Source organism: Urocitellus parryii, chromosome 7, assembly GCF_045843805.1.
Source record: "Urocitellus parryii isolate mUroPar1 chromosome 7, mUroPar1.hap1, whole genome shotgun sequence".
NCBI lineage: Eukaryota > Metazoa > Chordata > Mammalia > Rodentia > Sciuridae > Urocitellus > Urocitellus parryii.
Window position 1 is genome coordinate 127980639 of NC_135537.1, and position 22078 is coordinate 128002716.

At 38.8% G+C, this 22078-nt stretch overlaps 1 protein-coding gene across 1 annotated transcript in view; it reads right to left on the minus strand.

The window, feature by feature from the left end:
- Window positions 1-22078, minus strand: part of Cfap52 (cilia and flagella associated protein 52) — a 50281-nt gene that overhangs the window by 9431 nt on the left and 18772 nt on the right. Inside the window, exons 6-9 of the mRNA XM_026390646.2 lie at window positions 20761-20877; window positions 16073-16173; window positions 11575-11745; window positions 2137-2285 (exon numbers count right to left, since the gene is read on the minus strand). Of these exons, the coding sequence (XP_026246431.1) occupies window positions 2137-2285; window positions 11575-11745; window positions 16073-16173; window positions 20761-20877 (538 nt within the window). The remainder of the gene's footprint in view (window positions 1-2136; window positions 2286-11574; window positions 11746-16072; window positions 16174-20760; window positions 20878-22078) is intronic.

Consider the following 22078-nt stretch of genomic DNA (forward strand, 5'->3'; position numbering starts at 1 on the left):
CCACCCACCTCTTCCATCTCCCTGAGGCTCCACCCCAACTCTAATCACTAAGCTCCAGACTCGCTGACTTCCTTGTTATTCCTCAAATATACCAAGTGACTTCCTACCCGGTGGCCCCTGCACTTGCTGTTCCCTCTGCCTGGAATGCCTCCCCCCACCCCATGTCTTTTCATGGCTGGAAACTTCTCATCAGCTTTAGTGTCACCTCTTGACCTTAGCAATTTGAAACAGGATGCTCAAGGTAGATAGGTCCCATTACAGTGAAGATTTGAGGAAGTAAAAGCATGGGGGAGGAAACCCTGGGAGAGTGACTTTTCATGAAGATGGAACAGCCAGAGAAAAGCCCTAAGCCTGATGTGTTTAAGGAAGACCAAAGAAGCAAGTATGGCTGGAGAGGGGATGCAGTAAGAAAAAAAAATCAGAGCTCCTGGTGCCTGTGATTTCAGGCTAGAGATTATAATCCCAGCAGCTCGGGAGGCTGAGGCAGGAGGATTGCAAGTTCAAGGCCAGCCTCAGCAACTTAGCAAGACCTTGTATCAAAATAAAAAAAAAAAAAAATAAGAAGGGCTGGGGGTGTAGCTCAGTGGTAAAGCAAAGCTCAGTTCAATCCCTGGTACAAAAAAAGAAAGAAGGAAGGAAGGAGGGAGGGAAGGAGGGAGGGAGGAAAGGAAAGGAAAAGAAACCAAAGGCAAGAAGGTAGATGTGGGAGAGGAGAGAAGGTTGTGTATGGTCTTTGCAGTAACTACATCTGCCCAACCTACTGCTTCAGTCTTCTCTATATCAGTTTCCCTGAGCTCCCCGCTGTCCCCAACTGAGACTTTGTCTTTCAGAGGGTAAAAGACTTTTGAGCCCTGTAAATGTCAATGATCTGAATTAACATTGCATTTTGTTTCATTTTGCAGGGCTGGGGATTGGCAATCACACTACCCCTGAGCCATGCCCTAAGCCCTGACTTAGCATTTCAAGACAGATTTCTGGCTTCTGTGTTGAGAATAGACTGGGCAAGAGTTGAAGCAGAGAGCCCTGTTAGGAAGCTACTGGAGTCACTTTGGGGAGAGATGATGGTGGCTGAGATGAGGGTAGAGGTGAGAAGTGATGGAACTTTGATATACCTTCAAATGAGAGCCACCAGGGCAGGGAGGTGGACCCAAGAGAAAAGCAGAGGCAGTAACAGCTCCAAGATTTTTGTTTGCTTGTTTTGGTGCTGGGGAAAGCCAGGTTCTTTCTTGTACATAGAATATAAATTATCAATATATCTGAGTTATCCATAAGTGCTCTACCACTGTGCTACACCCCAGCCCACACTCCAAGGTGTCGGACCTGAGGATTTGTCAGCTCTGTGGAGAAGAAATGCAGGTGGGTGGGGAACAGAACTAAAAAAAAAAAGGGGACTAAGATGGGTTCCTGCTGTCAATTTCGTAGCTGCACCTGAAGATGAACTTGACCTTCATCCATGTGACCCAGTAAAATTTACTTATTGATCACTGGAGAAATTTGCATGTGGATTAAACATAAAACAATCTTAATATAATTATCCTTTCATAGGATAATATTTTTAGATTTTTAGATTATACTGAAGTATTTAGAGGTGGAATATCATGGCATCTATAATATGTGTTAAAAATACTCCGGCATAAATTGGGTTGAAAAAGTTCCCTTTGAAGCATAACTTAGTTTTGAGTCGGGTTTTTTTATCTCTTGTACAACAAAAAGGATTCTCACCCAAGAGTCCTGTAATCACGTAAGCCTCAAATACATTTCAAAATTGGATTACTCAATTTCCCTACTGAGAGAAAGATCGGTTGTACGCAACGATTGGAGAGAAGAGAAATTGCTTGTTTGGTTCTTCCTAGCTCAGACAATCTCCCAGCTGGAAGGGGACTTTGAGGATAGGCTGAGAGAAGCAAAGAGCGGAGGACAGTCCCAGGGTATCTTCACGTAACGACGAGTGGGGACAGAGAGACACAGATGGAAACCACAGCCAGGGCTGGGCTGAATCTTTTTTCTTCCCCAAGACAGAGACAGAGGTGTATTTAGGAAGGTAGACCCACGTCCAAGGGAGAACAGCCCCAGGGGATAAGGCTGGCCATCTCCGGGAGAGACAGGCAGGGCCGAACCTTAGCAGGGAGAGGTCACCTGAAATGATGCTCTTGCCATCTCTCATGAAGTCGAGGCCATGGCAGGTCATGTTGGGCACAGTGATCCGCAGCAGCTCCCTGTTGGACATCGTGTGCCACACCCTGATGTCTTTCTTGGCACAGGTAGCGAATAGCTCAGCAGTGCCACTGCAAAGAAGCCATCGAGAGATGAGAGAGGCAGCGGAAAAAAGACTCACAATATTTCTCAGAGGCGGATGTGACAATAGGAGGTGTGATGGAGGGCAGGATGTGTTTTAGATACTGATTCCCCCAAGGCTTGGTGATCTTAGTCAATTTGAAATCTAAATCTTCGAGGACTGTAGAATAGCAACATTTTATTTTTTAAAAATCCATTTATTCAAGATCATTGTACTGTCTGTCATGTGTAATAACTAATTAAACCAAATAAAAAAAGTAAAAAAATTAAAAAAATCAGTTTATTGCGGTACAGTTGACACAAAAGGCCATACATATTGAATGTATATAACTTGATGAGTTGTATACGCTTGGTGAGTAGCATTTCTTGAGATAAATCCATCCATTGCATATCTATAACAAACGAGGAAACCCTTTCCTGTAAAGTAGAAAAATTTATTAAAGTGTCTTTTTTTTTGTTTTGTTTTTGTTACTGGGGATTGAACCCAGGGATACTTTTACCACTGAACTACAACCCTAGCCCTTTTTATTTTTAGTTTTGCCACAAGGGCCTCACTAAGTTGCTTAGGGCCTTGCTAAATTGCTGAGGCTGGCTCTGAGCTTGCCATCTTCCTGCCTCAGCCTCCTGAGTCACTGGAATTACAGGCATGTGCCATTGCACCCAGCTAATTAAAATTTCAAGGAAGAAAATGACAATGGTGATAGAATTCACATATGCAGATAACCCAAGACCCTTCTTTGGTTAGTTATCAGAAAATATGAGATTATAGACAAAGAAGAGTACCCCAGAGGAATTGTCTGTCAGGCTCAAAAGAAAAATAAAAAGTAATTTGTACATAGACTATAAATTATCAAAATACATGAGTTACCCATAATCTTTGATAAGAAAAAGGGGTGAGTGGGGAGAGAGTAAACTGGTTTAGAAGTTTCAAGCTAGTCTCGGCAGAGACCAAAGCTACCCTTTAGATGTGAGCACTTCTCAGGCATTTTCTACATTTCCCCACAAACATATTTAAAAAAGGGAAAGAGATGGGCTGGGGATGTGGCTCAAGCGGTAGCACGCTCGCCTGGCATGCGCGGGGCGCTGGGTTCGATCCTCAGCGCCACATTAAAATAAAATAAAGATGTTGTGTCCACTGAAAACTAAAAAATAAATATTAAAAAAATCTCTCTCTCTCTTTAAAAAAAAAAAAAGGCAGGGGAGAAGAGCACCTCTCTCTTATTTTTTAAGATCCACTTGGTTTGCAATTAATAGAAAAACTAAGTGGATTCCTTCTACACATTTGGGGCTCGGAATTAAAATTATGAGCAGGACCAGTAACTTAGAAAGGATACGGGTCAGAGGCAGGCAGGAACTGCAGCGGAGCTTCTGCCAGGCAGTCCTGATAGACAAAGACCCAGTCAACCCTATATTAGAATTAATGGATTTTTAAAAATAAGACCTGTTTTATATCAGATAGTGCATTCAGAGAATGAGCTCCTCCTTTGGGGAAAGTGAGCTCTTTTTCTGTTGTTGTTGTCGATGGACATTTATTTATTTATTTACATGTGGTGCTGAGAATAGAACCCAGTGCCTCACACATGCTAGACAAGCACTCTACCACTGAGTCACAACCCCAGTCCAGAAGGGGCTTTTAATGAGACATATGGAGGCTCATGAAAATCCTTTATCATGAAAAAGAATGCCCCTAGAGAACTTTCCCAATTCCCCACCCTTGATGGGCAATCCACTTCTTGAGCAATCTCAGACAATCACTTGGGCCTAATCTGAAATGAGCCACTCAAGTAGGAAACTGTACTGAATTTAGAATCAGAGAGATTAAGGTCCAGAAAGAACCAACCCAACTGGAGCATGAAGATGCACTAGGTCCACAGGCTCCCTCCTTCCCACTTAAAATCCTACAAAATGAAGATATAGAGAGAGTTAGAGGTAGATATAAATATATTTTCAGTGACTCATAAATCATGGAAAGGATAGCTTCATCTCTGCATGAACCCTTTGGTTGCTGCATAACAGGGCAAGCTCACAGGGGAACACAGGGTCAGGCTAAAACACTGCTGTGGGGAGCAACAGGAATATCACCATGGGGAAGACAAAATTTGCAGTTTGAATCCAGGCCAGTAATCCCTGGAGAACACAGTTGCTACAACATATTGTATGTAATGGCAAGTTTTCAGTGAAAAACTCCCAGATATGGGAAGAACCAGGACAATGTGATTCAGGAAAAGGCAGTCAAAAAAAAAAAACTGATCCTGGGTTGGGGGTGCAGTGCAGTGGTAGAGCACACATGTTTAGCATGTGTGAGGTCCCAGATTCAATATTCAATTCCCGGCATGAAAAGAAAAAAAAGAAAGAAAAGAAACTGACTCCAAGTAGACCCAAGTATTAGATTGACAGATTTTCAAAGTGACTGATTACAACTTTTAAATATATTCAAAACATTAAGGGAAACTATAATATCAATAAGCACACAGGTAATCTCATCAGAGAACTAGAAATTATGTATGTATTATGATCACGTATTTTGTGACAATTATATTTCTTCTATAGGTGAAAAGTACAAAAACTGAAATAAATTTACTATATGGGCTCATTTGGAGATGGTGAAAGAATCTATGTACTTGAAGCAGATATGATAGAAATTATAAAATGGAAAAAGAAGAAAGAGAAGTGAGTAACCTTAGAAACCAATGGGAAGGGCTGGGGACCTAGCTCAGTTGGTAGAGTGTGGGGAGCACTCTGAATGACCCACGCCTTCCATTCTGAAACAGGAGGCTCTAGGCTCTGACCAATCACTACATTTCGTAGTGACTTGGGCATTGATTCAGTTCAGGAAATTGAGGGCGTGTCTTTATTTTTTTTATTTTATTTTTTTAATTTTCATTTTTTTATTGATTGTTCAAAACATTACAGAGCTCATGATATATCATCTTTCATACATTTGACTTAATTGGGTTTTGAACTCCCCAAATACAAATTGCAGACTCACTTCTGTTACATACCCACATTTTTACATAATGGCATATTAGTGACTGTTGTATTCTGAAGGAGGGCGTGTCTTTAGATGTAGGTGACACCCCTTGGGGTGAATTACACTCACCTGCCCCTTGTAACCCTGCCCCTTTTGGCCTTTTTTGGATAGAACTTTCTAAGAACAAGGGTCCCCCCAATAAAAGCCCACTTCAAATGTGCTCCCTCTCTCTCACTAGCCTCCTGTGAGGGGCAGCAGTAGAGTGCTTGCCTTGCGTGTACAAGGCTCTGGGTTCAATCCCTAGCACCACACACAAGAAAAAAAGGAGGGAGGGAGGGAGGGAGAGAGAGAGAGAGAGAGAGAGAGAGAGAGAGAGAGAGAGAGAGAGAGAGAGAAAGGAAGGAAGGAAGAAAGAAAGAAACCCATGAGAAAATATCAATTTTTTTTCAACATGTATAATTTGAATCTCAGGAAGATAGGATTTAGAAAGGGTGAATTTTTTTTTTTTAAGAATAATGGCTGAAACCCTCTCAATTTGGTGGAAAACATTCATTTACAAATTCAAAAAGCTTAATAAACTCCTAGCAGGATAAACACAAAGAGAAAGACACTTCACAATCAAACTGACAAAAGGCAAAAACAAAAAGATAATCTTGAAAATACATAAAAAGTGACACATTACAAAGAGGGGAAGAGTAGTGAGAATACAGAATGACTCCTCATTAGAAACCATGGAATCCAGAAGGCACTAGAACGATGTATTCAAATGTTAAAGTTCTTAGGCTGAGAGGGAAAGATAACAGATGGCAAGTAGCTCTATAAAAATGAATGAAGAGTATCAGAAATTCTTGTAGATAAACAAATGCACATGCATTTTTAAAAAAATTTCATTTCTTAATTTCCTTAAAATATTTGTGATTATTTAAAGCCAAAATTATAATATTATATCAAGGGATATATTTCCAAGTAGGTAAGAAGAAAATATGTGAGATCTAAAAGAAATGTACTGTCATCAGATTCTTATATTTTATTTTACTTGAATAAAATTACTTTACTTAATGTTTACTCTAAGTAGACTATGATATGTTAAAAATGTAATCTGCCATCCTTAGAGCAACCACTAAACAAACCAATGCACAGATACATAGCTAGAAAGCCAACAGAATAATTAAGTAATAAAATGTTGAAAAAGGTTAATTGACACAAGAGGAGGCAGCTAAGATGCAACTGAACAAATAACAGGTAAAGAAGAAAACAAATTACACTAAATGTAAGTGCACTAAACATTCCAAATATAAAGCAGAGATTTTCTTTTTCTTTTTCTTTTTTGATACCAGGGATTGAACTCAGGGGCACTTGACCACTGAGTCATATCCCCACCCCTTTTTTTGTTTTCTATTTAGAGACAGGGTCTCACTGAGTTGCTAAGTACCTCACTTTCGCTGAGGCTGACTTTGAACTCGTGATCCTCCTGCCTCAGCCTTCTGACCCACTGGGATTACAGGCATGCACCATGGCACCCAGCTAAAAGCAGAGATTTTTGGGACTGAATAGAAAAGCAAGAATCAATTATATACTATTTCAAGAGATGCACATTAAATATAAATATATATGGTCAATAATAGGATAAAAAGGATATATCATGAAAAGAGAAAGGTTGAATATGCATATTAATATCATACAAAAGAGCCGGGCATTGTGGCACACACCTGTAATCACAGTGACTCAGGAGGCTGAGGCAGGAGACTCGCAAGTTAGAGGCTAGCCTCAGGAATTTAGGGAGCCCCATCTCAAATTAAAAAATAAAAAGGGCTGGGGATATGGCTCAGTGGTAAAGTGTCCCTGGGCTCAATCACCAGTACCAAAAAGTAAAAAATTAAATAATAATATTATCATACAAAACACACTTTAAATCAAACAGAATTACTAAAGATGAAAAGGAATACTCAATAATTATAAAAATGTTAAGAAAGCAGGAAGATGACAAATAATTTATGATACCTAATTAACAGAGCTTCAAAATATATAAAGCAAAAATTGATGGAAATAAAGGAAGAAATCTACATTCATGGCTTGAGACTTTTTTTAACACTTCTCTCAGTAACTAATGAAACAAGTAGACTAGAAGTCAATAAGGATAAGAAGATATATATATGACACTACCAACATTAAAAGTTTCCACGGAGAAAAAAGATCATCTCCAAAGTATATATGAAATTATTTCACTTACATGAAGTTCAAAAGTAGGGAAACTCATCTAAGGGGATAAAAATCCAGGAAGTAATTATCTTCAAGTAGAAAGGTGAGGATAGTGATTGGAAGGGGTGTTTTCGAGATGAAAATATTTTAATGTTGTACCAGGGTGATAGTCATATAGGGGTAATGATTCATGCAGCTACAGCCTTATGATTTATGTACTTTCTGCATGCGCATTGTACTTCATTCAAATTCTTTTTACACCTTGCCAAACTATCATTCAAATCTGAGGGTAAAACAAAGACTTTCCGATAAATAAGAAGCAACTTTTCCATACAAAGACTATCTCTGAAAATGTGGTCTATATACACTATGGAGTCTTATTTGGCCATAAAGAAAAATGAAATTGGATCGTTTGCTTGAAAATGGATGGAACTAGAGACCATTGTGTTAAGCAAAATAAGTAAAACTCAGAAGGTCAAGGGTTTATATTTTTCTCTCATATGTGGAAGCTGGAGAGAAAGAAAGAAAGATAGCTGTGGTGGGGCAGGGATCTCATGAAAATCAAAGGGTGCTGGGGAGGAAGGGTTAACCCCTGGACAGTGATATTGGCCAAGTCCCATTGTTACACTGTGTCCATGTATGAATATGTAACAACAAATCCCATCATTATGTACAACAACTATAATTCACCAATAAAAAATGTGGAAAGAGGAAAAAAAGATTGTCTCTGAATTTTCAAAACAGAAGAATCTAAGAGGATTCCACTGGCATGTGAAACAAGCATAACAAAAGCAAAGAACATAATTTAGTTAAATCTAAGTACTTACTTGGAAAAAAAATAAGCAATGATAATGTAATATGCATCTATAATTCCCCATTAATTTTAGCATGGGAGATAGTGGAGGAATGATGGAGAGAGAAATAAAAATATACTGATTCTTAGCTGGGTGTGGTGGTACACACCTGTAATCCCAGCTGCTGGAGGTCAAAGCTGGGGGATAACAAGTTGGACGCCAGTCTGGGCAACTTAGCAAGACCCTGACTCAAAATTAAAAGGGCTGGGGATGTTACTTAGTGGTAGGCTGCTTGCCTGACATGCATGATCCCCTGGGTTTAATCCCCATTAACACACACACATAAATACTTTTGCCTTTATGGAAAACAGGATATCAATGTTTGTTAATTCCAGTGTTTGACAAAAACATTTATTTGAATATGTATATTAAAAGTTAGCCGGGCATGGTGGTACATATCTGTAATTCCAGCAACTCAGGAAGCCATGGCAGGAAAATCACAAGCCTGAGGCCAGCCTCATCAACTTTGCAAGACCCTCAGCAACTTAGCAAGACCTTGTCTCAAAATAAAAATTAAAAGGACTAGGGAATGTAGCTTAGTGGTAAAGCACCCCTGGATTCATCCCCAGGACCTGAAAAAAATAAGGATTACAATTAAATGACTAAAATAAATAGTTTCCAAGTTGTGTGTAGCAGGGAAGAAGGTTGGGCCAAATAAAACATAATCACTAAAACAAAAGACAGGAAAAGAAAAAAAGGAAACATTAAACTTGAACTCTCCAGGTACAGGCCCGCCTCCCGTGCCTAACTATTTTTCTTTTCTTTTCTTCTTCTTCTTCTTTTTTTTTTTTTTCTATACTAGGGATTGAACCCAGAGCTACAAGCCCTCTACCCCTGAATATATCCTGGCCATTTTTATTTTATTTATTTATTTTATTTTGTTTTGAGACAGGGTATCACTAAGTTGCCCAGACTGGTTTAGAACTTATGATCCTCTTGCCTCAGACTCCTGAGTCGCTGGAATTACAGGAGTATGCTGCTATGCCTGGTCTGACTTTTTCTTACATCTGATACTATCCAGAGAGATTTTCCCATGATTTCCAAAACAGAAATTATGATTCAAAAGACATTCTTCTATATATTTATAAGGCCCCTGTTTCACTCAATGAACTTGACCACAGTCTTACCATCTCCCTTGCTTGACAAAGACCCTTCTAGCCCTCAGCTTTGTAAGTTGATCATATATATAATATATATATATATATATATATATATATATATATATATATATATATATATAAATTTATGCCAACGAGATAGAATGGGTGCATTTTAGGAATATACAAATTGCTAAAATGGGTGATGCAGAAAGGCATAACTATTCATAAAAGTAAAAAAAAATATGGAACCAACACAAATAGCCATCAATGAATAAACAGATAATAAAGCAGAGCCATATAATGGAACGTATTGAGCAATAAAAAAGGAGTGAAGTACTGATGCATCCTATATAGATTGTTCTTAAAAACATTATGTTAAGGGAAAGAAGCCAGTCACAAATGATCACACGTATTGTAAATGTCCAAAACAGGAAAATCCCATTGACAGTGTTTTGCCCAGGACTGGGGGATGGGAAGAGAGCAAAGAAGGATGAGCGGTGAATTGTTGGCAGGGTTTTGTTTTGTTTTGTGTTTTGAAGGATAATGAAATGTTTTAAAAATTAGATCGGTTGTGACCATGGTGGCAAATCTTTGTGACTATGATCAAAACCACTGAACTGTATACTCTAAACGGTTGAACTTTGTGGTACTTCAATTACATTTCAATGAACCTTTTTGTTTAAAGCCAAGAAAAGAAAAAAAGGAGAAGTACAAAAACTTGAACAACAACTATACAAAAATCGAAAAGATCATTGAAAAATCTACCTTGATAAAAAGCACAGGGACCAAACAATTTCAAAGATTGAATCTACCAAGCTTAGAAAAAGAGGAAAAATTGAGACAGAAATGATCCCAATTCAAATAAAGACTCACTTAATTGGAAAGTCCGAGCCATTTCCCCATTAGAAATATTTAGGAGAACTGAATCACAAGGACTTAGGGAACCCAAACTACAGCTCATGGTCTCAAGGGCTTTCTTTTGTTGTTTTGTTTCATTTCTGGTGTCATGAATTATTTTAACAGACTTCCTATCTTCTTTGCTATGAAGTTACACTGGTTTTCCCAACTCAAATCTGGACTTTCTTAGAATGTTGACTTTTTAAATAAACCCCTCATGGAACGGATATGTGTCTGTCAAAACTTTTCTGTTTGGCTAGTTGCTTTTCTGTTACAGTGCTAGGGATCAAATCCAGGGCCTTCAGTCTGCTAAGGAAAGCTTCTGCCACTGATCTGTATCCCCATCAGGGTCTGAGTTTTTGCAAATAAGACTTGCTGACCTATAGAACAGTGATTTTGAGTTTTATAAATTCAGGTTGAGCACTGAAGAAGTTCAGAGCAAAAACCTGTCTGACGAGCTGCATGGGATGGATCTCACCAAAGACAAAATGTGTTTCAAAGTCAACTAACGGCAAACAATGATGGAAACCCTTTTGGACATCAAAATTATTGATGGATATTTGTTTTACTTGTTTGGAGTGAAATTGACAAGAATTATAGCCATTAGATGCAGAAGAGCTCATGTCCACTACCATGAAGTCTGTCAAATCTAGAAGACACCCAGAGGTTCTGAAAAATGACTGGACAGAAATTTGGGAGAAAAATATTGCTAAGTTGTTTTTTTGGTTTTTTTTTTTTTTTTTTTTTTTTCAGATGGCATTGGGAAAACAGAAAAGTTTTGACAGGCACATACCACTTTCCATGATGGGTCTATTTAAAAAGTCAACATTCTTTTTTTTTTTTTTTTTTGGTACTAGGAATTGAACCCAGGGTGCTTACCCACCAAACCACATCCCCAGCCCTTTTTAATATTTTATTTAGTGACAGGGCCTCGCTAAGTTGCTTAGGGACTCGCTAAATTACTGAAGCTGGCTTTGAACTTGCAAACCTGCCTCAGCCTCCAGAGCCACTGGGATTACAGGTGTGCGCCACTGCAAAAAGTCAATATTCTAAAGAAGTCCAAATTTCAATTGGGAAATGAATGTAATGCATGGAAGACACTAGGAAGTTTATTAAAATAATTCACTACACTAGAAAACTTTAAGACAGAAAAAAAATCATAATTGTGCTAGAAGATGTTGAAAATACATTCATAAATTAAAAATTCCCTTGCACACTGCATCAGACTTCTACATTCCCATTTTCTTGTTCTACTTACAATGGAAAGACAATGTCCTGGACAGCTTCAAAGTGGCATGTTAGAATGAGAGTCTCTTTGAAATCTGTGAAGTTGACACGGTATATGTGTGATTCTTCTGTTCCTACAAAAAACTGGTGTCCTTCTCCTCGCAGGGCAATAGAAGAGATGCCACCTTGTAACTGAATTTTCCTTTAAGGAGAAGCAAAAAGGTAAAGTAGGTTCACTCAAATTAATGGATATTTTTTTGTACCTTTGAATTTTGTATATGTATCATCTATTCAGAAATACTTAAAGAACAGGACGAGGGAAAATGTAAGTTGAAATGAAGCAGCTTAACTTCATTTTTTTTTTTTTTCTGGAAGGAAAAAAAAAAGTAGACTCACTCAACCATCAAGTTATATGGACCATCTGAAGCATTACAGAGGATACAAGTCAGGCAGGTGATTTGGGATGTGCCCTCAAGGAAGTGACACAGTTGGAAAGGCATGGGTTATTTACACTGTTGTGTCCCTAAGGCCAGAAAAGTGAGAGGTCCTCAAATGTTAGAATAGTCAGAGGGGATTCTTCAGTGAGAGGTAGTTTGAAATGGGTTTTGCAAGATGGGCAGGCTTGTGGGTACCATGATCATGACTCAGTGATTTATTTATTAATTCCATTTCTTGAAAATAACCCTAAAATTGGGGCACGGGAGATCCTGTATGTCAACGGATGCTATTATAACCTTATCTAAAAGTGAAATGTTGAAAACAACCTAAAATAGCCAATTATAATAGAATGGGTAAATATGATCTATGGGACATTGACTTTATAGAATATTTGCCTAGCCATTCAAATGATGTGATTTAAAAGGTTATATGTGGGAGATATATATATATATATATATATATATATATATATATATATTATCATCATCATAAAAATATCCTGTAGTAAAATTGGAAATGTTTATGATGCCTATATAAAATTGTAAAAATTAGCATACAAAATTTTATATATATAAAATAAGCACAGTTGACCTGGGGGGGGGGGGTGGAGCTCAGTGGGAGAGTGCTTGCCTAGCATGTATGAGGCCCTGGTTTTGATCCCTGGCACCACAAAAAATTAAAATTAAAAAAAGCACACATATTTAATTATATGTATCAATAAAAAAAGACAAGAAGAAATATAAAATGCTCATAGTGATTATCTCTGCCAGAACCTTAAAATAAGAATATATAAATCAATGAGGTACTAGGAACTCAACCCATTGCTTTGCAACTAATTTTGTTTGGACAATAAGAATTCAATGAGGGTTCTGGTGCAAGGAGCCCGCCTGGGAAATGGGATGTTTTAGGTAGATCTGTTTGTTGAGGAGACACCAAACAGTTGATGAAGGAAGGAAAAACACAAGTTTTTATATTTATATATATAATAAGCCCAGTTGGGCTGGGGGTGGAGCTCAGCTCCTTTGCTAACTACAGGTCTGTGGCTCTGGGACCATGTGTCAGAAATGTTTGGCCTCAATTTACACAACCCACAGGGCAATTCCTCCTTGACAGGGCTGTGGTCAAGATTAGTGATAACAGAGCCAAGTGCTCTAGGAGCCCAGAGAGGGCAGCCAAGAAATACTGGCTGCCGGTATCCTGGATCCCTGAAGAGAAGGTGAAGTTTAGTGGTTAAAGGGGAGCCAGAGGTCTGGGAACTCCAGTAGTCTGCTTGGGTCAGGCAATTTTCCTTTTTTTTTTTTTTAATATTTAGTTGTCAATGGACCTTCATTTTAAATTTTTTTTTTGTATGCAGTGCTGAGAATCGAATCCAGTGCCTCACACATGGTGGTCAAGTGCTCTACCACTGAGCCACAACCCAGCCTCAATTTTCCTTTCTAGTCTCTATGATTGCTCACGTGGGCTGCTTTACCTCTCTACTAAAACCCGAGGAGGCAGAAATCATAGGCTCCAACGGAACCCTTCACTGTCACATAGGACTATTTTGGAAACACACCATAAGCCTTGTAATAATTGCTCTGAGTCTAATTATCTTCATCACAATGGGAACGTTTGCATATTAAAAAATTAGGGAACTAATTTACTATATTTACTTCATGTATCCAGAGTCTATGCATCATTTTTTTTTTTCATTATTAGGGATTGAACCCAGGGGCACACTACCACTGAGCTATATCCCCAACCCTTTTAAGTTTTTTATTCTGAGACAGGGTCTCACTAAGTTTCTGAGGCTGACCTCCAGCTTATGACCCCCAGCCTCAGGCTCCTGAGTCCTGGGATTACAGGTGTGGGCCACCTTTTTTTTTTTTTTCCTGTGGTGCTGGGGATTGAACCCAGGGCCTTGTGCATGCAGGGCAAGCACTCTACCAACTGAGCTATATCCCCAGCCCAGCAGCATTATTCTTAAGTTGCCTCTGTCCCTTACAGCCTTTCATATGAATAAGACCAGTACAAATACATTCTTAATGAGACCTCTTTTGACCACTGAATTTAAAATTGTATCTCATCCTCTCCCCTACTTTTGTGTTTTTCCAGTGTACTCATCACCTTTTAATATTACAACAGCCTGCTCCCCCTCCTGCGGTCTGCGGATTTGCTTCCCATGGTTTTCGTTACCTATGCCATCTACCGTCTGAAAATATTAAAGGGAAAATTCTGGAAAGAAACAATTCATAAGTCTTAAATTGCATGCTATTTTGAGTTGTGTGCTGAAAACTTGTGCCTTCCTGATCTTCCCACCCCAGACATGAAGCATCCTTTGTCCAACATGGCCATGCTGTGTATGCTACACGTCCCCAAGTCACTTGCTAGCCATCTTGGTTGTTAGATCAACTGTTTTGATAGCACAGTGCTTGAGATCAAGTAATCCTTATTGTACTTAATAACGCCCCAAAACACAAGAGGGGTGATGCTGGCAACTCAGATATGCCAAAGAGAAGTCATAAAGGCATTAGGTGAAAAGGTGGATGTTCTCAACTTGAAAATAAATCGTATGCTGAGATTGCTAAGAACAAGTCTTTTATCTACAAAATTGTGAAGAAGAAGAAGGGAAAACAAGTGTGTGTTAGTTTTTCTGACAACTTGTTAATTTCTCTTTTTTAAATTTTTTTTCTTTTAGTTATAGTTGGACAAAATACCTGTATTTTATTTATTTTTATGTGGCGCTGATGATCGAACCCAGGGCCTCCCATGTGCTAGGCGAGGCTCTACTGCTGAGCCATACCCCCAGCCCTTGTTGTTAGTTTCTTATTGTATCTAATTTATAAATTAAACTTTATCATAAGTAGACATGAATAGGAAAAAAATGACATATGTGGTTCAGTGTTCAGTCCCATCCATGGTTTCAGACATCCACTGGGAGGTCTTGGAATTTATCTCCCACAGATGGGGTGATTACTGTATGTACTTTCTGGCTTATTTTATTTATTATTTATTCTTTCCCCTCCTGCTAGAATGTAAGCTCCATAAGGGCAGGGAAAACTTTTCTTTCTCTTTTGATTCACTGAGATGTCCAAACACCTAGAATAGTGCTCAGCACAGATTTGTTTAAACAAGGACAGCTGGTGTTCCTTTCCACCATGCCTATGCAAATACCCCTGGCTCCCTGAGGGTGAGCAGAGGCCATACTGAGGGAGCTTGGTTAGGGTATATGGCTTTTGCTGAAGCCAAGTTCAAGTTTGGCCTTGGCTCCACTGTGGAGTGAATTCCCTATCTCTTCATCTACTCTTTTCTCTGATTTTCTCTACCATGATGTATTTTACCTTAGCTGGACCATGATGTTTGGGCTAATATGCTATCTTGTACTGTAGTGACCTTTTTTTTCCCTGTGTAATATACTTTATCCCCAAACCAGACTGTTAAGTTCTGGGAGGACAAAAACCATATCTTATTTTTCTTTATTTTTAATATAGTAGCCAGCCCACTGGTTTGGGTGGAGGAAGTGATTGATAAGTACGTGTTAATGACAATGTAGGTTTTATTTACATGTATTTTATTTATTTTTAATTTACATTAAAAAATAAATAAAATAAAATAAAATGATTTTAACTAGATTAGTCATAAAAATTACATAGTACAGTATCTACAAGAATAGCTGTTGAACATTGTCTGTTTGTATTCAAATACGTGACTACTAGCACTGTGTCTTATTCATAAGAGGTTATCCATTGCATAATAAATTTCATTGACTAAACCAATTTTGAAAGTTTAAAATTTGAGGGTTGAGGGAATAAGTTAATTACATCATATTTCCTTTGCTATGGACCAATAGGTTGGTTAAATTAAAAATTACATATTTAATAAAAGGGCAGTGTCCCTCTGGGTCATAGTGGACAATTTTGGTTTATTCAACAGATGCCTTTTCATTAGCAAAGAAACCATTCTATATTGTGATTCTAACAGCTGGTTTTAATAGCAAGATGAAATTCTTTAGCCAAATATTACTTTGTCAATGTCCTATTAATTGCTGACTTAAGATGAACCTCCCTCTAGAGGGTCTTGATCTACCCCAATTCTGGGGGCCCAGAACTTACTTGATGGGTTTGTAGCTGGGGCTTTTACAGAAGACCAGCAATCCGGCTCCAGAGCCTAACAACAAACCCCCCATCTTCAGGCATTTGATCGCCGACACTCCCTAGGGGGAGAAAAGGTCAGGTGGTCCCATCATTAAAAATTAACACAAAGGGCTGACAGTATAGCTCAGTGGTAGAGCACTAGCCTAGCATGCATAAGGCCTTGGGTTCTATCCCCAGTACTGCAAAGATAAAAATAAATGAATGCAATGCCTGACGTGGTGAGCATGGCCTGGGCCCTGATGCTGCACATATTGCATGGTGAAGTTCATGAAGGGACTGTGCGGATGTACCCCCAGGTTGGCCAAGGGAATTTGATGCCAACAACAAGCTCATGTGCTAGGAAGTCGCCTCCCAGTCCTGTAAGAAGACCTGCTTCCCCTCACTTCCTCCCTGCAATCATCTGTGCCTTTTGCATATATTAAACATTAATGCTTTTGCATCCACTTAAATTCAGTTAGAGCAGAAGGCGGAAACACAGCCGCAGCAATGTTAGCCCTTCAGTTGCCATCATGCTCACCAGAACTTTATTCTTACAAATGCAAAGGGACCGTATCTGACAGCCAGAGACAGCACAAAATGCTCCTTACTGTTTGGTGATGGTATTTTCTGAATTTTAAGGCAGCGAGTGCATAGCCTTGTTAGAAACCTATTTAAAATTCAAAGCAATTTTCCAAGTTTTAATTTTTAAATGTGTAGTACTGTTAGGGTTTGAATGCGTCTCTCAAAGTTCAAGTGCTGGAAACTTAATCCCTAGTGCAGCAGTGTTGGGAGGTGGAGCCTAATAAGAGGAGATTGAGTCTTGAAGGGTCTGTCCTGAATGGTGGACTGATGTCATTATTGAGAGTGGGCTTGTTGGGACTAATGGTGTAGCCCAGTGGTAGAGAGCTTGTCTAGCAAGTACTGGGCCCTAGGTTGATCCCCAGTATAGAAAAGGAAAAAAAAGTTGCATAAAAAAGTAGGCTTGTTAAAAAAAAAAAAAATGAGTTTGTAGTCCCAGCTACATGGATGGCTGGGGTGGGAGGATGACCTGAGCCCAGGAGTTCAAGGTCAGTCTGGACAGGTCCTATCTCTCATAAATAATAAATCATTATAATAATAAAAAGTAACTTTGGATCTCTTTTGCTCTTTTGCTCTCATATTCCTTTCCTCCTCTACCTTCCCCCATGGGATGATAAAGAACACAGTCCCCTGCCAGATGCAGTGCTAAGCTCTTGGACTTTCTGGCATCCAGAACCATGAGCCAAATAGACTTCTACTGTCTATAAATTACCTAGTATCAGATTCTGTTAGAGTCATGCAAAATGACAATTGCCAATATTAGACCTTAAAATATCCAACAATAATATAACCAGAGAATTAATAAGCTTGCTTCTTAATGAAGTTTGAATATGATAAAATGAGTTACTTTCAAGTTGCTATAAACTGAATTTTGCCTGCTCTGGCTCACAAGCCTTTTCACTATGTCTGAGAAGAGAAACTAAGACTCAAGAATATGAAGGCAGGAACTAGATAGAATTACATGCTTTATGAGATATGTCCTTTGCAAACATTTTCCTCCCGCTCCATGATATGACTTTTCATTTTAGTGTTTTTTCAGAGCCGCATTTTTATTTTAATGAAGACTATTTTAAGAATTCTTTCTTTCATGGATTGCACCTTAGGTGTTATATCTAGCCTTAGATCATCTGGATATTCTCTAGTGCTATCTTCTAGGATTTTTGTTGGTTTGATTGGTTGGTTTTTGTAATAATGGAGACTGAACCCAGGACTTTGTGCATGCTAGATGAGTGCTCTGCCACAGCGCCACACCCTCAGCCCTTTTTGTTTTATTTTGTGACAGTTTCTGGCTAAGTTGCTGAGGCTGGCCTTGAACTTGCCATCCTCCTGCCTCAGCCTCCTGAACAGCTGGAATTACAGGGGCATGTGCCATCATGTCCAGTCATCTTATATTCTAAGAGTCTTATATTTTATATTTAGGTCTGTTGTCCATTTTCAGTTAATTTTTATCAAGGATGTAAGGTCTATGTGTAGTTTTTAGTTTGTTTTGCATGTGGATATCCACTTGTTTTTGACATTTATTACCTTAGGTCCTCTCTCAAAGATTACTTGAGTATATTTATGAAGGTATATTTCTGGGCTCTTTGTTTTGTTCCATTGATTTGTCTGTTCTTTGACCCAAATAATAACTGTCTTGATTAGTGCAGTTTTTTGATAAATCTTGAAGTTGGGTAATATTAGTCTTCCAGCTTTCTTCTTCTTCAGTATCATGCTGCTCTTTGGGGTCTTTTGCCTCTGTATGTAACCTTCTTAGAATCTGCTTGTCAATATGAGATAATGTGTTGGAATTTTGATTGCAATTACATTGAATCTTTAGATCAAGTTGGAAGAACTGACTTCTTGACAATATTGAGAAATGAACATGAAATATTTCTCTAAAATGTAGTTCTCTGATTTTTTTCATCAGTGTTTTGTACGATTCCTCATACAGATCTTATAAAACATGCACATTATTGTCCTCATTGTCGTCATCATCTTTATTCATTTCAGTGCTTTATACCTAACAGGTTAAATTTAAACCAATCCAAGTAATTGATTAACTCATTTCACTACTGGGAATTGAACCCAGGGGCACTTTATCATTGAGCTACATCCTGTCATTTTTTTTTTTTTGTACTGAGGATTGAATCCAGGGATGCTTAATCACTGAGCTACATCCCCAGCTCTTTTTAAAAATATTTTGAGACAGGGTCTCATTAACTTGGTTAGGGTCTTGCTAAATTGCTGAGGTTGGTTTTGAACTGGCAATTCTTCTGCCTCAGATTTCCAAGCTGTTGGGATTACAGGTACTCAGGTGTGCACCACCGTGCCCAGCCATCCTCATGTTTTATTTTGAGATAAGGTCTCACTAAGCTGCTGAGGCTAAACTAGAACTTGTGATCTTCTTGCCTCAGCTGCCCAAGTCACTGGGATGACAGGCAGGTACCACTGTGCCTGGTTTCATTCCAATGTTTTGCCTCTCTACCCAGAAAGCAAACTTTGAAGTAGTGTTTCAAAAGGGATAACTGTCCAGGATCCCAACATCCTCAGTGGCACTTCTTACACCTTCCCTTCAAAAGCTTTATTTTCTTATCATCTCTGTAAAAGATGTCTTGAAATCATTGCTTTGCAGAATTTATTATCAGACCTGAATGATCAGGAATTAAAGCATCCATAGGAGATCTGTGTGCTCCATGTTTGAAGGACACAAAGACAGTCAGCACCCTTTCTGGAGAGGCACTTAGTTTCCAAATGCTGGCAGGCAGAGAAGTATCCAGACCAGCGGTTTTTCAAGTAGTGTCTTTGGAAGTATCTCAGCTGTTGGAACTGGCAGGGTTCTAGGACCTGCCTTTCTTTAACTTGATCTACTTTCCTCTTAAAATAATTAGAAAAAGATCAATGTAGGCTACACTTTGATCTCCTCTGGAATTATTTCTAAATCTTCTCTACCTATACCAGAGCTTTTCTCCATTTTCATGGCTCACTTTAAAGACTTGAATTTTAAATGATTATATGATTAAAAAAAACTCTTGACATTTTCCCAGGAGCACAGTGCAATATTTCAAAGTTTCTTGAGAATATCTGCTCAGTGGAGAAGGATCTAAATAAGCTTAGTTAGAACCATCTGTTCTGTTATCAGAAATGAGATAGGCAGGTGTAGAACTTAGGAGAAACTTTTAAATTCAGTTTAGCAGAAACAGCCTTTGGAACTTTCTGAGGGTGCTGGGAATAGCAGCATTTAGTATATAAAATAATTTGATGGTAGAGTTTATATTTTGTTTAAATACTAACATTGTTCAGTGGACTTTTGTTAGGAATTCTGAAAATATGAACAATGGGGTTGTTTCTAGGTCTCACTCATGACTTGTAATGTTAGCTAAGTCTAAAATAAAATCCAAGATAAAGTTATTAGAATCAAAAAGGGAACATACACATATACACCTATGTAGGTGCCTATATGTATATGTGTGTGTGTGTGTGTGTGTGTGTGTGTGTGTGTGTGTTTCTTATAGATCAAAGAGAATGTTTTTTTACATATGGCAACTGGGCTGAAACCAATATGGTTCCAAATCACAAAGTGACAGACCCTGTACATTAAGGAGGTGAGAAAAGGAATGGTGCTGATTTCCTAATCAAGGGCACCTCATAATGTCTTTGCACTGAAAAATAATCAGATGCCAAAAAAAAAAATGTGGTGCATTCTTATAATCCTAGTAATTCAGGAGACTGAGGCAGGAGGACCTCAAGTTTGAGATCAGCCTCAGCAACTTATAGAGACACTGTCTCAAATTTAAAAATACAAAAAAGGACTGGGGGTATAATTGCAATTCAATGGTAAAGTGCCCCTGGGTTCAATCTCCAGTGCAAAAGAAAAATAAAGAAAGGGAAAGAAGATGAGGGAAGAGAAGAAGGAAAAGAAAGGAACAAAAATAACCAGAGATAAGGACTTAGAGAATTAGCCAGTGAACTTTGCAAATTTAGGTGTGGACTTGGGTATGTAACTGACTTTTTGGGTTTTTTTCTACAGACTCTTTATTAGTGAAAGTCTGTGTTGCTAGTTGAGGGGGGAGAATGGCAAGACAGAGCAGAACGTATTAGTCTCTACTCACTAAACTGTACTTGTCCTTCACAGGTCCAGTGTCTGCCAGAAGTTTGGTCCTGGGGTTAAGCTTTAGAATATCTCCAGTTGTGGTGCCAAGGTAGAAAAAGCTGTCATCCACAGCCATCTGAGAAGAGAGAAAACATAACCTGAAGACCTGTTTCCTCAGTAATCCTTGAGCCCCTGATAGGGGCGAGCTCGGGTGAGCTTCCCTGAGACTCCATGAAGATGACTTCTGATGATGCTCATGGCTACTTCTACTCCCCCAGCCTCAAAGATGGGTAAGAACAGCTCCAAGAGGAGCAGAATCAGGGCCAAACACAGACCTGCAGGAAATATTAGATTCCAATCATCTCGTGGCTTTCACTGGACAGCTACTCAGGTCTGATGTTAACATGCATGCCCTGCCAGTCCCAACTCCTCAGACACCTTCAAAGGGCTCTTAGGATGAAGGTGGACTTCAACAAAGAGGGTCTGCATTTCCTTTATTCCGTATTTTCTGAAGAATCTATCCATAAAATGAATATGCACGAAATAAGAGGAATAAGTCAATAAAGAATGAGGTTAAGTGTATGGATTATGAATCCGGATTAAAAATATATTGCCAGGCACAGTGGCACACACCTATAACCCCAGCTACTTGGGAAGCTGAGGTGGGATGATCACAAGTTCAAGCTCAGCCTCAGCAACTTAGTGAGACCCTGTCTCAAAAATTAAAAATTAAAAAATGGAGACTGGGGATATGGCTCAGTGGTAGAGTACCCCTGGGTTAAATCCACAGTACCAAAAAAATTTTTTTAATTAAAATTAAAAAATAGGGCTGGGGATGTGGCTCAAGCAGTAGTGTGCGGCCCCGGTTCCATCCTCAGCACCACATACCAACAAAGATGTTGTGTCTGCCTAGAACTAAAAAAATAAATAAATATTTTTTAAAAATTAAAAAATAAAAATAAAAATGGCTGGGGACGTAGTTCAGTGGTAAATCACCCCTGGCTCAATATCAAGTACTGGGAAACAAACAAAAAACATGAATCATTTCTTTTTAAGGTCGAGAATGTATTTCAACAATAATATTTTACCATCAAAAACCAAACTTCCAGTGACAAAACCATATTGGTGACATAGGGATACACTGTGGGCTCTGAACACACTCTGGAACCATGTTCCCTCCTGGTGAAACAGATATTGGGCATCTGACGACAGACAGCCGGGTAAAACTGATGTGGGTTTGTAATCCCAGTGACTTCAAGGCTCAGTGTGAGGACGGCCTTAGGCCTTAGTCTAAGCAACTCCATTTTAAAAACTCCAGTTTGAAACCTGCAGTCTCA